The sequence below is a fragment of the Astyanax mexicanus genome, chromosome 21 (genome assembly GCF_023375975.1).
Source record: "Astyanax mexicanus isolate ESR-SI-001 chromosome 21, AstMex3_surface, whole genome shotgun sequence".
NCBI lineage: Eukaryota > Metazoa > Chordata > Actinopteri > Characiformes > Acestrorhamphidae > Astyanax > Astyanax mexicanus.
The window spans coordinates 19,300,890-19,318,478 of record NC_064428.1 but is presented as its reverse complement, the minus strand read 5'-3'; the positions used below and the strand labels follow the sequence as shown (position 1 = coordinate 19,318,478).

Below are 17,589 nucleotides of genomic sequence, written 5' to 3'. Positions count from 1 at the left end.
AGAAGCACAGAACTGAACTTTGATCAGAACCTGTTGAGTACAAAGCACAACATAATGGAGTCGAGCCCATGCGGAATGAAGCTGTGCTTTTTAATCACACTGCTCAGTGTCCCGGCCTGCTTGGGGCATCCAGCGGGTAAGCTGTACCATCTGTTAAATGAACACATACATGATAGTAGGAAAATAACACCAAGTCTAAACCACAATTAGCCTCTAGTTGTTATTAGGAATTTTTATTTGTCTATGTCTGTTAGTCAGGTTTAAACAGCTGAGTCTTTCCCTCTGCTGTCTCAATGGCAGAAATGAGGAAAATGTACTAAATCTGCATATTTCAAACACTTCTGTCACAAACTGAATAATGTAAACACATTAAAATGAATTTTAAATGTATGTAATGTCTAAAACACAACAAATCCATCTAACTGAAATACACAAAAGCTTATTTGACATTTTATATTTTATACTGTTATTTTTTCAATGCCAACACACAGGACTTGTATTATGTGTTAACTGACAAAGTAATAGAGCAGATTGCATAGTATGCAGTTATGTCTTGGGCAGATATGTGTACTATTAGTCTTATTCATACCTGTCAAGTTTTAGATTTAAAAATAAGGGATATTTTCCTCTGTCCGCTTAAAGCCGTCCCACCAGCCCAACAAAGGTTCAGTATCCCTTACATTTTAAGACACATGTAAACCACCTTCACAGTACAATTAGATTATCAGAATCTGAAATGTTGTGGACATTCCTACATATGTCATTCTTTTAATACAGCCAAATTAAAAACCCTTTTCTAGATATTAAAAAAAGTTAAGATTTCATGTCTTTTTTGGCATAAATGCACTCTTTTATATGATATATTTTTTATTTATTTAATGGATTTAAAATTTAACAAAGTGTCCGCAAATTCTGCAAAATGACTGTTGGTGACCTAAAAATAGTATCATGAGCTTTTACTAAAAGGACATGGACCAGATATATTCCATCAGTAAAAATTAGTCCTAAGGGGCCTACACAATTAATAACTTTTAATTAATACTTCTTTCTTTTGATCACTCCACCCCTGATCAGTTCAGATAATTTCGGTCCTCTCACAAGCTGTATTTTTTTTTTTTTTAAAGGTTTAATCTGTGTGTTTTATTTCGGAGACGAGTATTTTTAAGCAGCTATCAGAAAAATCTCATCACAGTTTCCATGATTAGCCTACCGTTACCTTTCTTTAAGAAAAATCGCTGAATATCCAGATATGTTTTAACATCAGCTGCTCCGACTAGCTCCCTGAACTCACCGCGACGGGGGGCTTCCCCACACTGACCCTCCTTTGCAAGCTGATTGGCTGTTTCTCCTGAAAGGCGGGACTTTCTCCTTGAACTGGCTCCACGATTGGTAAAGAGACACAGAGCGGTCAGTGCCCTGTGTCCTCAATAATATATATTTTATTATTTTAATAAAATACGGAAATTTACGGGAAAATACTAATACAGGAGGACGGCGGGAAAGAGGAGTAAAATACGGTAATTTCCCGGCCAAAACGGGAGACTTGACAGGTATGGTCTTATTAGACACTGCATCTATAGGCATCACTATAGATATACTATTTTAAGGCCGCAAGGTGTGAAAATAGACTGTTGACAAGGTGTAAGATAGCAATGTGCCCTTGAGGGTTTAAGATAGGGCCCTATGACTCAGTCAAAGATGTTTTGCAAAGCTGGTCACTTTGAGATGAAGACCATCATTGGAGTGAGAGAAGGAGTGAGAGCAGAAACACACATCTCCCCAACGCATGAACTAACCCTAACCTTTTTTATTCATTTTCATGGGTACCACACCTGTCAGCTCCAGTTTTCCTCAGTAGGACTGAAGCTAACCAGGTGTTTCTGCATCGCTTCCGACGTGCTAACTCATTCCTGGAGGAGCTGAAAATTGGGAATCTGGAGAGGGAGTGTCTGGAGGAGAAATGTTCCTATGAGGAGGCCAGAGAGATCATCACTGTGCCTGAGCAACTGGTAGACATAGCTTAATTAAACACCACAACAGGGTCCATATAGGTGTAATAGAAATTGTATGCCAATATAAATGTGGAAGCCATTGGATTTGCCTTGTATTGTGGGAACTTTATTGAGTTTAGGAGTATTGCTATGGTAACTGTAATTGTGTACCTTACTCATACCGAACTGTGATGTGAACTGAACCAACATTTGTGTACTAATACATCTAAATAATGACCAACATTCAAGATGTTGCAAATCTGACTAAAACTGTCCACAGCCCAACAAATCTTTTAACTTTTTTGTTTTTCAGCAAGCGTTTTGGAAGGTGTACACAGGTACGGTAGTCACTGGAAAAGTCTGCCTTAAAATCTCTTCCCCATGTATTTGCCTTGATTCATACTTTGATCAAAATCATGTGTTTTTGCAGAGGCGGACCACTGTAAATCAGAGCCATGTGCGAATGGGGCCACTTGTAACAGTCAGGGGAATAATTACATCTGCATATGTCCACCCAAGTTTGAGGGACGCAACTGCGACAAAGGTAACATTACCAACATCATCTGTTCTGAAGACACTGGAGAACTTTTTTAACAATCTGTACAATCTTTTTGGGGAATTGAATTGCTCTCAAGTGAAGGTGTCTAGCTTTCCCAGAGACACCATGTCACAAGTGTAGACCAAAGGTGATCTGGCATCATAAGAAATTGCGCCCCACACCAAGACACCAGGCCTTCTCTAAGTGTTATGGGTGAAAACAAACCCTCCAAAGCCTCCAAATACGGATCCGATATGTCTACCAAGACAAACACTGGACTCATCCCTAACATTCTGAGTATTCTGAGTGAATATACAGTGGAATTAAAAAGTATTTGCCCCCTAGAGATTTCTTCTGTTTCTGCTTTTTTGTCAAACTGATATTTTTTATTTAATCAAACAGATTTTAATACCAGACAAATATAACCTGAGTAAATATAAAAAGGCACATTTTAAATTATAATTGTATATATTAAAAGAAAAAAAACTAGCTGTCAATCAGTCTTTCACGTCTCTGTGGAGGAAATTTGGTCCACTCTTCTTTCAGAGTTGTTTTAATTCAGACACATGTTTAAGATCATGCCACATCATCTCAATCAGACTCTGACTATGCTCTCCAAAACCTTCATTTTTTTATTTTTTTTAAGTCATTCAGAGGTGGACTTGTTTGTGTGCTTTGGATCATTGTCCTGCTGCAGATCCCAAGTACACCTGAACTTGAGGTCACGAACACATTGCTGAACATTCTCCTTCAGGATTGTCAGTTAAACAGCAGAATTCCTGCTTTCATCTATTACAGCAATTTATCCAGGTCCTGAAACAACAAACCAGCCCCAGGCCATCACACTACCACCACCTTGTTTTATGTTCAGTATGATGGTCTTTTTCTGAAATTATGGGTTAGTTTTACACCAGATGTAAGGGGACACACACATCATGTCAATACAAAGATTATTTACCCAAAGTTCTGGAGAACATCAAGACGTTTGTTGGCAAATGTAAGAAGGCCCGTTTTTTCTCATCCTCTAGACTTTCAGGAGGAGTTGTCCATGCCCTTTTGGAGTAATTTCGGTCAGTCGGCCACTTCTGGGCAGGTTCACCAGTGTTCCATGTTTTTCCATGTATTTGTGAATAATAGCTCTCACTGTGGTCCACTGGGGTCTCAAAGTCTTTAAAATGACATTGTAGCCTTTTCCAGACTAATATGATGATGATTAATGACTTAATTTCCTTGTCTGTTTTTGAATTACGGCATATTGTGTTGTTTTTTGAGATCTTTTATCTGCTTGATGTTGTCAGACAGGTTCTATTTAAGTGATTACTTGATTCTACAGGTCTGGCAGAAATCAGGTCTGGTTGTGGTTAGTAACGAAATTGAACTCAGCTTTTTTCTAAAAGTGTGAATAATCACAGTTAATTTATGGGGGGGGGACTCTTTGCAATCATCATGTAAAAAGGGCTTTGTGTATTTACACTGGTTACCTTTGTCTGATATTAATGTTTGTTTTATAAACTGAAAAATATACGTATGACAAAAATGCAAAAACACAATAAATCTTTAAGGGGGCAAATACTTTTTTTTAAGGTTACCAAAGCTAAAATTTTGTTCACAACACATTTGCATCCCTAAAGACAACAGTGTCTGGCTGATAAATGGCCTGGATGTATGCAGGTATTTCGTTGAAACCTGCTGGACTCAGTCCCGTCATCCACTCTCTCCTAAAGTCTGTTAATTTGAAAAAAGTGCGTCTTTGAGTGCACTGTCGAAGTCAACAATCTTTCACCAAGAGGTACACTTCCCAAAATTAGCCTCCAAGTCCAGGGAAGCACTTCTATGCCTATTTTTCATTTTTATTCCATGTATTCCATTTCAGTTTGCCTGAATAACTGTGTGCCGAGTTTTGCAGTCAATAAGTGTTTATAATATGTTCCAGATATTGCAACAGAATAATTTTAGCACTTCTGGTTACTCCACAGCAACAGTTCCAGAGAATTCCTACGTCTGCTTGTATAAAAATGGAGGCTGTGAGCATTTCTGCACTGACGTTCAAGATTCGGTCCACCAGTGTCACTGTGCTCCTGGCTATAGCTTGGGTGAAGACAACAGCAGTTGTATAGCTCATGGTATGTCCTATTTTACTGCGTGAGGCATGTTCCAATGCTCATTGCCAACAGTCTGTTTTTACGCCTTCCTCCTTCATTGTTCTTGTAATTACATCTATGCTGATGGGCGTGGTGGCCTGGAAGTGAAGTCTGTCCAGGTACAGTTCTGGCATATTGCTATCTTAGCAATAGAAAACATAGGTGCACCTGAACGCAACCTAGACAGATATCATTGGTCAGACGTTCATTGCTACCTTGGCAGTGAATTGTCATTGACAGACACTTCCCCAACAGGCATACACACTGCTTGTTACGCACACATGGACAAGCAGCAGTGCACAAACCCACAAACTTTTATATCAACAATAAACAGAATACAAAATAAGATAACATTATTCTACATCAACACAAAATATGTCATTGTCATATTATGTTTTAAGTGTTCACCTCTGGTGTCTTTGGTGGATTTCTGCTGTTCCTGTAAGTGACCTGCTTGCTCACCTTTACAGTGTGAGAAGTGTTGGACATGTCCAGGTAGCTGCGTCTTTAAAATAGCAATCCGCCAGTAAGAGCGCACCTGGTTCTTTAAGGGAATGGCAAGTGACACGCTGATTTTTTTTTATTTATTGCTTGTTACACCCAAAACATATCCAAGATTAATTAAGATAATTAGTACATTAGTTTAGAGATGTGCAAGATGTACTTTTCTCATCGTTACGATAGAAAAGGTACACTGACACATCCGTCTCTTTTTGAATGTTTTTCTCAGAACCCTTTGCTTGTGGTAGACCAGTGGCAATAAGCATAGGTCCAAGGGTTGTAAAAGGAAACTTGTGCCCAAAAGGACAGTGTCCCTGGCAGGTAAGGTACCGCAAAATACCTTTTTTATGAAATTTTTTAAAACATGCATTTTACGCATTTATCCTTGCACCTTGTTTTGTGAGGATATGTTTTTTGATGCTGCCTATTATTATTCTTTATCTTTCTATGTTTATTTCTACAGGCATTGCTTGAATACAAGGGTGTGTATAAGTGTGGGGCAATTGTTCTAAATTCCTGGTGGATTCTCACAGCAGCTCACTGTGTTTGGAAACAAGACATATCCCAAATACAAGTCACAGAAGGTAAGAATTAATAATGAGAAAAAAACACCAACTGCCATAGAGCCATGTTGCTTCACCCATCAAAACCACCCACTTTAATTCAAATTCGATTTATATAAATTGATCAGTTTGCAGAATCTTAAAAACACGTTTTTTCCCCTTTACATTTACTTTTATTTGATTGCAGACAGAAGAAGCACAGGATATTTCATATGTTGTCTGGTCAACTTTTATTTGATAATAAACAGGACTGGCAATTGTATTTTTTTCTGCAATATATATGGCAGTATTAAAAATACAGTAATGTTTACCATTTTCAACTGAGGTCAATGTTCCAACATGATGATCATGATAAAAATGGATAATTCATGATCCTTTTTTGCTATTCATGCTGATGGCAAAGCTGTCTGACCAGGGGTTCAAAACACCTTGCTATATTTATTTGAGGAGCATTTTTCTCACAGGTTTGTTACAAACCAAACTAGAGATCCTCAGTCCTCAAGGGCGTTGGAGCGGGTTTGATATTGGGGGGGACACATCTGCTTATATGAATCAAAGCCCACCTTATGTTGTCTTAGAACAACATTGTATTGGCATGTCAATTCTGTTGTATATTTGTATATTTATATTTACGCCACCTTTTTTCGACTAAAAGTACTTCTTATGATGTGGTCTTTTAGGTAAAAGAATGTAACCTTATGTTTCATAGAGATTTTTGGCAGAAGTTAAAATAAACATTAGATAACCTAAACCCTCCTAGTCTATTAGTTTCATGAGCTTTTACCTAAGGACCAGATATATTCCATTAGTAAATCTAAGGGGCTAAGGGATTTTAACAGGTAAACTCAATAAATGATTGTTTAACAGTTGATGCGCTGGATCCGGTGAAAACACACAATTTTAGGGCAGTGATCAGGGATAAGAAACTGCTTTAAACTACCAACATAAAGTAGTGTACTGAAATCTGGCTATCCACTACATCCAGCTTCTAGCTAACTGGTTAAGCTAGCTAAAAGATTTTTCCTTCATTGTAATTTACAGTAATCCTAGAATCCTAGAATCACAAGCTCATAGTGGGTTTGATCTGTGGGTTTTGATTTGTTTATTTTTAATTAGCTATCAGAAATTATCTCAAAACAGTTTACATGGTTAGCTCCGTTACCTTACTTTTAGAAAAATCACAGTATATCCAGATATGTTTTAACGTCAGCTCGCTGCACCCCGATGGTAAATCTAAAAAAAAAAAACTTTACAAATCCTCCACAACAAAGGGGGGGGCTTCCCCACTCTCCTACTGACATTACCTGTTTTAAATCATAATCAATTAATGTGTTTACCTTGTTACTAACCTTAAATTGCCAACTTATTTTTTAAATGTGTTGTAGGCCTGAAATATACTGTTCCACAATGTATTGCTCTTTGCTCTTATATGCAGTGCTTTCTTTGCTTTACACATACAGCCAATGTGAGAAAGGCCTTAAGTTGCTTGGAAGTTACTCTGAGGTCTGTTTGTGACCTTGCAGACTTTTGGCCCAATCTTTGGACTTTTGGAGTCTATTCTATCCATAAGCTTTAGAGATTTTTATAACATTTTCCAGTTTTATCAACTCTTTAGAAATCTCCAATATACAGACATCCCAAGTCTCCTGGAAGTATATCAATAACGCCTCCCTGATGCCCACAAGTCATAGAAAATCTCCCAGAATCTAGAATGAGTGGCCCAAGAGTGAAAACAAAAGTTCACGGAGGCGACCCAATTGCGTGTGTGAAAGTCCAGGTCTGGGGGTACCTACCTGAAAATAATTTTTGCAATTTGGGATGTCTGTGTGTACGTGCCAGGTGTTGTAGGCCTGAAATGCATAAATATACAGCAGTTTATTGCTCTTTTAATTTCTTTCTTGTTTACCTTCTCCCTTTCAGGCGAGCATATCCGTTTCAAGAAGGAAGGCACAGAGCAGACTAGACAAGTGTCTAAAGTTTTCATCCACCCTTTGTACAATCACTCATCCACTGACAGTGACATAGCACTGCTGCGCCTGCGCAGGAACATAACATTAAATCCCTACATTGTGCCCATCTGCCTCCCGCCATCCAATGGCACATTTGTTCGCACCCTGGGAACAGTGCGTATGTCCACTGTGAGTGGATGGGGTCTGCTGTCTCAGTTCGGACCTTCGTCCACTGTGCTTCAGAGGTTGGAAGTGCCAAAGGTTCCCCTAGAGCAGTGCCAAGCCCACTCAGGTCTCACATTAACCAACAACATGCTGTGTGCTGGGTTTAAGGAAGGAGGTCGGGATGCGTGTAAAGGGGACAGCGGAGGACCACTTGTTACCCTGTACAATAAAACCTGGTTCCTGACGGGCATAGTGAGCTGGGGTAAAGGCTGCGCTCGCTCAGACATGTATGGGATCTACACTCGTGTTTCCATCTTTGTTGACTGGATTATGAAAACTATGGCTATGAATGAATGAAGGAACATCTTCAAATATCTTACAAAATTATAAATATTAAAAATGTTTAATTAGCATTCTATGAAAGAATGCATATATGCTTATATATACAAAGTGTTACTTGAGTTTGTAAAACCTTGAGAAGTTTCTGTATTTTAACACAATTCCTTAAAGGAGAACTCCGGTGTGAAATGGACTATGGGTGTATTAAGACATGATAAAGAAGTACTTACCTGTGTTGAATAGCCAACCTCTGCTCTCCCACAGCTTTCTGAAATCCAGTATTTTTTCTGCACTTTGCCCAAAAAGGCTTTAGAATGAGTGAGACGGGGCATATTTGGCCCCTGCAGATAAATCTCCTTTAACACTGTTATTGAGGCTCAAAGTAGCTTCACATTTCACTGGTAGAATCCAGAGAGCCCTGACATTTAAAACAAGGCATTTAAAACTTTAAAACTGCACAAGAAGTTTATTAAAAGCCACTGTTTACATCCCATAGCTTAGGTGAATCCCCCTGCACCATCATCTTAAATTTAAGTCACGAAATGTCAACCGTTAAGCACGACCAAATAGGTAGGATAGTTGAGCAGATTACATAACTGCAAATGAATTCCCTGGAAATGCATGAATTACAGCTGTTGCTGAAAATATCTGGTTACTGTCAATATTAGAATGCAAAGAACCAACAACAAATTACATAAACATTGCTCAAAATGTTTTACTATTTGTGATCGATGGTTAAATTAAATTTAAGATGGCGGCACCTGGAGATTTATCTACGATATGGGATGTAAACAATGGCTTTTAATAAACTTCTTGCGAAGTTATAAAGCTATAAATACCTCGTTTTAAAAGTCAGGTCTCTCCAGATTTCACCAATGAAGTGTGGAGCTACTTTGAGCCTGGATGACAGTGGAAGACATGCCCCTTCTCACTCATTCTAAAGCCTGTTTGGGCAAAGTGCACAAGACACTGGATCTCAGAAAGCTATTCAACTATTCTGTTTTTATTAAGTTTTAATAAACTCAAAGTCCGTTTCACACTGGAGTTCTCCTTTAAAGTCGATGAGGAAAACCAAATAAAAAAATGAGACAAAAATGTTAGACTTGGACATTTATTTATTAAGGAACACAATCCAATATCACATATCTGTGGGTGAAAAAAATATTTAATGCACTGCTTTCAGTATCTTGTGTGGCACCCTTGTGCAGTAATAACTGCAACCAACCGTTTCTGGTAGTCTTAAACATGAGCTAAAAGAAATTATAGTCCATTCCTCAGTATAACATTGTTATTTTCATTTTTGTTCTTTAACCATTCTTTGGTAGAACAACTGGTGTGCAACTGGGTTTTTGTCACGCTGCATAACTCACCTTCTCTTGAGTCTTGATTTTCTGACTGGTTTGCTGACACAGATGCAGCAGAACAGGCTCTATTTTGCCCACAAAACGTGTCCATGTGATCTTTAACATTAGCCAATAAGAGAAAGGCCTTCGGTTACATAAAAGTGTCCCTGTGGTCTTGCAGACACTGGGTGTGATTTTTGGATTTGTGTTTTTTTTTTTGCTTTTCCAAGCCTCAGAAATCTCCTGTGTTTGTGACAGGATACATTTTCACAAACATCTGTTGTGGAGAAGATTGTGCATTTGATTGACACCTGCTTTTCAAATAAAACATGGCTATGCCCATTTACATCTGATTGTCATCTTGATATTGATTGAAACCTTGACTTTAATTTCACTCTAATAACCACACACTTTTTGCCACTCACAGATTTGTAATATTGGATTATTTTCCTTAATAAATGAATGATCGATTCTGATCATTTTGTCTTATTTGGTTGATTTGCTTGTCTAACAATCTGATTACATTTTAGGTCAATTCTATGTAGAAATATAGAAACTTTTAAAGAGTATATGTATGTTTCTGTATCAATAGCATGTATTACATCAAAATCTGTTATATGTACTATACAATTGTACAATTGTACCAATAATAAAATATAAGATTTAATTGTATAAGTAAGGTTTGTTTTAGTTTTTTTAAAGAGTTATCTGCAGTATTATTGATTCTTTTTCCCAGCCTCAAAATTATATTATTGGATCTTTGGGGAAGGTTTTTAGCCTTTCCTGATTGCACAGTTCCCAGACTTTGGACCCTTCAGCTGTGAGGAGCAGAAAGATCAGGACGCCAGCCATCATCCACCATGCAGCTGCTATCTCTGCTGTCTCTGATACTCAGCCTATTATGCTGCTGCTACACTGCTTCAGGTAAAATACATGCATGAATATATGAAAATGAATGATTGCTTAGTGGGCATGTATATATATATATATATATATTGAATTAATTGTTGTGATGAATGCTTTGTGCTGGGGTCCCACACCTGTGTAAATATACTTGGTTACTTCATAGTGTTTGTAGGGCGGAATGAAGCCCATGGAGTCCTCACCAGGACCAAGCGAGCAAACTCTGGCTGGTTTGAGGAACTGAAGGTTGGCAACCTTGAAAGGGAATGCTTAGAGGAGAAGTGCTCTTATGAAGAGGCCAGAGAGGTGTTTGAACACACTGAAGCCACGGTCAGTATCATGAGATATGGACATTACAAAATATATATATTTTTTATTTTCACATGAATTATAGTGGAGCAGTTTTTCTCATCTCTAATAACAGCACAATGAATCGTTAAATATCACAGAATCTGATACAAAAAAATTATACCTTTAAATTCACTGACATTGACAAAAAATAACACCCCAGCTTGATGCAAAACTTGACATACAGTTATGTCTTAGACACTGTATGAAAGTGCTAAAAGGATATGAGAGGCAGCTTTTGGGTAGTGTACCTCTTGGTGAGAGATCACTGACTGCTAAAGAGTCCATTATGACACACTCAATTTTTTCCAAGTTGAAAGATTTTGAGAGGGAACATATCACTGGACTGAGAAAAAACAGGTGATTCTACTGATTATTCACCCTATAGGTCACACACTCTTCTTACTATTAAAGTGACACATTGCCCTAACTGTTGGTGTGATGATCTGAGGAGTCTCTGCATGTGACAGTCAGTCACCCCTTGTATTGATACAAAGAATATTAACAGCTAAACGTTATGTGAAAAACATCCTAAAGACACATGTCTTGCTTCTTATGGCAGGACTTTCCAACATTGGCATTTTTAGCAGGACTATGGTAACACACATACAGAATGGGTTTTTGCAAAATTGCAACGTTTTCTTGGCCGGCTTGGTTAACAGAACTATTGACACTCGAACATTTATGGAACTTGTTGGGTCGCCAGCTTCAGCAACATGTCTATATATGTTCTAAAAGCCTAGCATTTATGTATAGTTTTATAATAAATATTGACATACTGACATAAACTGACAAATAGACTTTTATTGATACATGGTAATCAACATAGCTGTAATCAAACTGTTGATATAGTTAATTTCTTTTTTTTTTTTTTTTTTTACAACAGAATGAATTCTGGAAAATTTACAACGGTAAGATGTTCTGTCACTGACACTTCTTTAATTACCATGTACCACTTATTGTTACTGATCTTGAGCTTTTTTATTCTTTTAACAGTTAAAGACCACTGTCAGTCGAATCCATGTGAAAACAACAGCACTTGTTACCTGTTAAAGGAGTCCTATACATGCTTGTGTGCACCAGGTTTCAGTGGACGTAACTGTGAGCGTGGTAAGATCATCACTTAATCCAGATTTCTTCTGTCTCCTTCACCAAGGAAACAAACTACTGTACCTAACTGTCTATTATTAAACTAATTATTAGCCTATTTATGAAGAAGATTCTGCGAAAGCTCTTTTTGTAAGAATTAATATGAAACCAATCAACTATTATTATGTAGTATATAATGGTGCAATGCGGGCAGTGAACGCAGCACAGACCACACATGTAAACAGCATGAATCAGCAAATACATTGTTTGTTTATACCAGTATATTATCTGGTTGATATATCAGATTAAACTCCGCCTTATCAGCAGTTAAGCTCAAATAAAAAGAAGTATAGTTGATAGCTGGGTCAAATCGAGTCCAGATCACATTCTCACCTTAAGCAAACCAATTCACAAAAAAGTCTATGTGTTGGGTGGGGGTGGGGCATTTGCTCTCTCTGGAATTCAGTGTAACGATAGGGGGGTCCTAAAGAATGGCTGGGGTAATTGGCCCTCCTTCAAAATATTGTGAATAAAATGGTAGTTGCGAGCCTTTTGTTTCATGAATGATCCATGCTTAACTTGGACGATTTATTTTCCTTTTTATGTCTGAGACAACAGAATACCATTAATACATTAATAATTAGATAATAGTGGTGAGCCAAATCATTCTTTGAAGCTAACATCATGTTTTATATCTGTCTATAATTCCCAAAACCCTTGCACAGCACAGGTTAAGTTTACTTAACCTATTTTAACACAGTTTTTAAAAAGTTGCTAACTTAACCTTTCATTGCATTAAATGTATTGCTTTTTTGCTGGTCATCGATAAATATTGATATTGCTGAAGCTGTTGATTTACCTAATATTAGTAAGCTTCTAGCTTTTAGAAAATGTCAAAAGATGAGTTATATAACACATAATAATAAGTTACATTTGTATTATGGTGTTGATTTTCATAAAGATGAAAGTCTAGGATTTAAGTTAAATCTGTCAATGTTGTCCATGTTTTTTTAACAGTAATAAAAGACATTCCTGACTCCTGTCTCCACAACAATGGAGGGTGTGAGCATTTCTGTGAGGAGAACAATGGTGAGCGCTTCTGTTCCTGTACAGACGGGTACTTCCTTGGGACAGATGGTCAAGCCTGCCTGACCCAAGGTGAGACTACTGCACATGACGTACAAGTTACATGCAACATGTTTTATTTTTTTACTAGATTGTGATCATTTATTATAAGTAATATACAGCTCTGAAAAAGGAGAGACCACTTAAAAATAATGAGTTTTTTTTTACCAAATTTTACCAAATTAAAAACCTCTGAAATATTTAATCAAGAGGAAGATGGATGATCATAAGCCATCAAACCAAGCTGAACTGCTAAAGTTAAGTTATACAAAAGCAGTAAGTAAGACTGGGTTAAGACCAGTAAGTAAGACCAGGGTTATTCCACCAAATATTGATTTCTGAACTTTTTCTGAAATTTTATGAATATGAACTTGTTTTCTTTGCATTATTTGAGGTCTGAAAGCTCTGCATCTTTTTGTTATTTCAGCCATTTCTCATTTTCTGCAAATAAATGCTCTAAATGAGAATATTTTTTATTTGGAATTTGGGAGAAATGTTGTCTGTAGTTTATAGAATAAAACAACAATGTTCATTTTACTTAAACATATACCTATAAATAGCGAAATCAGAAAAACTGATTCAGAAACTGAAGTGGTCTCTTATTTTTTTTCCAGAGCTGTATATTTACAAGTAACCCTGTTGTGGGAGAACTGTACTTACTGTCTCTATTTAACTCCCACTTTCTCCCTGATCAGAGACATTTCCCTGTGGTAAGGTGCCGCTCCTTTGGATTAATAGCACATATAGGAAGGCGCAGCAGGAGCAGGACCCAAGGGCTCGAATAGTCGGAGGAGAAGAATGTCCTAAAGGTCACTGTCCCTGGCAGGTAAAGTTCAGCTATCACTGTAGGATTTTCTGTAAAAAAAAAGTATAAACAGATGGATGGACAGACGGAAGCATCCCCACAGCATGATGCTGCCACCACCATGTTTCACAGTGGGGATGGTGTGTCAGGATGATAAGCAGTGTTACTTTTCTGCTACACATTGTGCTTTGCATTTTAAGCAAGAAAGTTCAACTTTGGTCTCATCAGAGCTCTTCAATGTTTGCTTTGTCCCCTACATGGCTTGTGGTGAACTGCAAATGACACTATTTTTTCCTTCTTTCAACAATGGTTTTCTTGTTGCCACTTTTCCATAAAGGCCAGAATAGTGGAGGGCACAACTTATAGATGTCTTGTGGACAGATTCTTCAACTTGAGCCACTTTTTCATTTTTTGAATGATGATTTAAACAGTGCTCTTTAAAATGCTTAAAGTTGAGACTAAATTACACACAGCTGGACTTCTGAAGGCAATTGATTGCAGTGGATTTTAATAAGGTGGTTTATTTAGGTTGATTACAATTTGGAAACCCATATATCATTTTCATTACACAATTATGTGCCATTTGTGTTGGTCTATCATTTAAAATCTCAATAAAATACATTAAATTTTCTGGTTGTAAGGTGACAAAAGCCACTGTACATAGACAAACAGACAGATACAGACAGACTGATAGACAGATAATGACAGACAGACAGACAGATAGATAGCATTTATGATGCTTTACCTATAAATCTATGTGCTGCTCAGGTGTTGCTGAAGTATGGAGAGAAGGGCTTCTGTGGAGGAGTGATTGTTAAGCCTACCTGGGTAATCACAGCTTCTCACTGTCTGGAGAAGCTTTTGGCCAAGTTTCTAAAGATCGTAGCAGGTATTTTTTACTTTTTTACTTTTCTGCTGGTTAACATGTGCTGATGTTGGTCTGTCTGTTGCATTGTCACTATGATGGCCTTTTTTATATTATTCAGGTGAACACGACATTGATGTGAACGAAGGCTCAGAGCAGACAATAGAAGTGGAGGAGATAATCATGCATCCCAGCTACGTCCCAGAAACAGCAGACAGCGACATCGCCCTTCTGCGCCTGCGCCGCCCTATTGTATACAGCAATTATGTTGCACCCGTGTGCATTCCTCGCAAAAAGCTGGCTGAAAGGGAACTTTGGGCCATCCATATGCACACGGTCAGCGGGTGGGGGCGGCGCAGCGAAGGTGGGCCTACTTCACGTGTGCTCCGAAAGCTGGATGTGCCACGTATCCGCACGCAAGACTGCATCCAGGAAAGCAACATCTCACTGACTGCTAACATGTTCTGTGCTGGTTACATCGAGGGTAAACAGGACTCCTGTAAGGGGGACAGTGGTGGACCTCTTGTGACCCATTACAGGAACACCACGTTTCTCTTAGGTGTTGTGAGCTGGGGGAAAGGATGTGCCCGACCGGGACACTACGGCATATACACACGCGTGTCCAATTACCTAGAGTGGATCCACAAGCACATCTCAGCCCCTGCTGTCAATCCAAAAAAAACAACATAGGATAAGTTTATGACCCTGTTTGCACTTCTGATTAATTTCTTCTGGGTTAAATCATATTAGGATACAATCTACATACAGTTAGGTCCATAAATATTTGGAATTGGTTTGGAATTGGTCTGCATGCCACAACACTGGATTTTAAATTAAAGAAATGAGATGTAATTGTAGTGTAGACTTCCAGGTGTAATTCAAATGATTGAACAAAAATATCTTAGAAAGCATTTAGGAATTACAACCATTTTTCTACACAGCCTCCTCATTTCAGTGGCTCAGACGTCAGTGGACAAATAAACTCAAATGCTATTTTATAGGTTCCATGGGATATTTTTTCATTAATCTATCATCAGTTTAAATGTCTGGAGATGATTCCAGGTGTTTCATTCGCATTTGGAAGCTGTTGTTGTGAACCCACAACATGCGGTTAAAGAAGTTAAAGAAAGTAAAACAGACCATCATTAGGCATAAAAAAGAAGAAACCCATCAGAGTGATAGCGAAATGATAGTTAAATGTGAAATGTTTGGATTGGCCAAATTAACAGTTTGGTACATTCTGAGAAAAAAGAGTGCATTGTTGAACTCTGGAACTCAAAAAGCCCTGGACCTTCACAGAAGACCACAGTGGGGGATGATTACAGAATTCTTTCCCTTAACAGCATCCATGTAAACAACACTCTCCAGAGTATCAGTATCTCAGTCTAGTATAAAGAAAGGCCTTAATGAAAGTGAATACAGAGGGTTCACCACAAGCTGCATTTCATTAATAGTAAGACCACATTAGACTTTACCAAAAAACATCTAAAAAGCCAGCCCAAATCTGGAACTAAGACAAACCTGTACTAGAATAATGGGAAGAAGAAGATAAGGAGAAGGCCTTTTAAATACTTTACACAAAGTTCACCACATCCTCTGTAAAATGTGGTGTGAAACAATCCAAAAAAACTGTGAAACAATCCCAGCAGTTTGTTAAAGTAATGAAGTGGAATATTCTGTAGTGATTGAGTCAATCACCAGGTCTGAACCCGATCAAGCAGCATTTTACTAATTTAAGACAAAACTAAAGACAGAAAGACCCACAACAACTGAAGATAGCTACAGTAAAGATCTGGCAAAGCATCATAAAGGAGAAAACCCAGTATTTGGTGATGTCCAAGGGTTCCAGACTTCAGGCAGTCACTGCCTGCAAAGGATTCTGAGCAAAGTAATAAAAGATCATTAAAAACTACATTTCAAACACTCTCCCGTGCTCAGTACAGTGATTTTAACCATTTTTTCTCTCATTTATTCAATTAAACAGGTGTAATTAAATGTGCAGTTGGTTCACTGTTCTTTAAGCATTGATGGAAATCTTGATATTACTAAAAAGTATATTGTCAATATGATAAGAATATATGTCATGATAAAATAAAAAAGTAATTTTTTCAACCATCTCTAGAGTGAATTTAAATATCCTGTCTCACGCAGCAATCATATTTTAGTCTGGTTAACTGGACACATATTTGTTTGCCATGTGTAAATGTTTGTGGATAAAAGCTTATCAGGATACAATCCAGATCTTAGCCTTCAGTTCCTTAAAAATAAATGATGTCATTAATATTAAAGGTTACTTTCTTAAAGGAGTGTTTATCCCAGGGTGACAGGGTGGACAGGGAATTATTGGACATATAAATATGTAAATAGCTTGATATTTTCGTGAAATTAATCATTGAAATGCCTAAATAATATTTTTTTTAAATCAGGCATCAAAACCAGTACAGATATGGCAAAAAAATTCACTCTCCATATCAAATATTGGTTCCATATTCTCCAGGCTTTAAAGTGCATCAGATTATAAGGCGCACTGTCAATGAGTCTTTTTTCTGGTCTATGTTCATACATAAGGCGCACCGTATTATAAGGCGCATACTAAGTGACACTAGTAAGGATGCCCACATCGAAGTAAGCAAGGGAAGCTGGGAAAAGCGCCTAAGTAAACAAAACATTAATTTTTTTAAAACATTTCTTTAAAATCAAACGAGCGCTGGATATTAATCTACACAGATTTCTCTCCTAAAAAACGTTCATTTGGGTGAGTAACTTCTATTTATTAACAGTAAGCTTAGATTTCCAATATTTTGTCTAAGGTAAGATACAATTTCTCCAGAACTAAGGCTGGGTGCAGCAGCATTAGCATTAGACGCTAATCTCACTGCTAGCGGGATGCTGCTTTATATAAGCGCTATCAGCTAGTGGTTCGT

At 37.7% G+C, this 17,589-nt stretch overlaps 2 protein-coding genes across 2 annotated transcripts; both read left to right on the top strand.

Moving 5' to 3' along the window:
- The first annotated feature begins 17 nt into the window (after nucleotides 1-17).
- On the top strand, nucleotides 18-9,876 carry f7l (coagulation factor VII, like). The gene is made up of 8 exons (XM_007254851.3): nucleotides 18-136; nucleotides 1,840-2,009; nucleotides 2,305-2,329; nucleotides 2,422-2,535; nucleotides 4,506-4,652; nucleotides 5,401-5,492; nucleotides 5,635-5,755; nucleotides 7,655-9,876. Exons 1-8 carry the CDS (start codon nucleotides 55-57, stop codon nucleotides 8,203-8,205), a joined length of 1,302 nt encoding a protein of 433 aa, XP_007254913.3. The 5' UTR covers nucleotides 18-54; the 3' UTR covers nucleotides 8,206-9,876.
- A 469-nt stretch (nucleotides 9,877-10,345) lies between these two features.
- f7 (coagulation factor VII) lies at nucleotides 10,346-16,780 on the top strand. The gene is made up of 8 exons (XM_007254852.4): nucleotides 10,346-10,454; nucleotides 10,600-10,763; nucleotides 11,668-11,692; nucleotides 11,778-11,891; nucleotides 12,888-13,028; nucleotides 13,691-13,821; nucleotides 14,569-14,689; nucleotides 14,787-16,780. The coding sequence occupies exons 1-8, from the start codon at nucleotides 10,391-10,393 to the stop codon at nucleotides 15,353-15,355; spliced, it is 1,329 nt and encodes a 442-aa protein (XP_007254914.2). The 5' UTR covers nucleotides 10,346-10,390; the 3' UTR covers nucleotides 15,356-16,780.
- Nucleotides 16,781-17,589: the final 809 nt, after the last annotated feature.

Bases quoted from the DNA above. Each gene is read 5' to 3' on its own strand.
- f7l (XM_007254851.3), top strand. From the start codon at position 55: ATGGAGTCGAGCCCATGCGGAATGAAGCTGTGCTTTTTAATCACACTG. The intron at 2,010-2,304 runs GTAGACATAGCT...TTTGTTTTTCAG, and splicing joins TCACTGTGCCTGAGCAACTG to CAAGCGTTTTGGAAGGTGTA. The intron at 2,330-2,421 runs GTACGGTAGTCA...GTGTTTTTGCAG, and splicing joins GTTTTGGAAGGTGTACACAG to AGGCGGACCACTGTAAATCA.
- f7 (XM_007254852.4), top strand. From the start codon at position 10,391: ATGCAGCTGCTATCTCTGCTGTCTCTGATACTCAGCCTATTATGCTGC. The intron at 10,764-11,667 runs GTCAGTATCATG...TTTTTACAACAG, and splicing joins TTGAACACACTGAAGCCACG to AATGAATTCTGGAAAATTTA. The intron at 11,693-11,777 runs GTAAGATGTTCT...TTCTTTTAACAG, and splicing joins ATTCTGGAAAATTTACAACG to TTAAAGACCACTGTCAGTCG.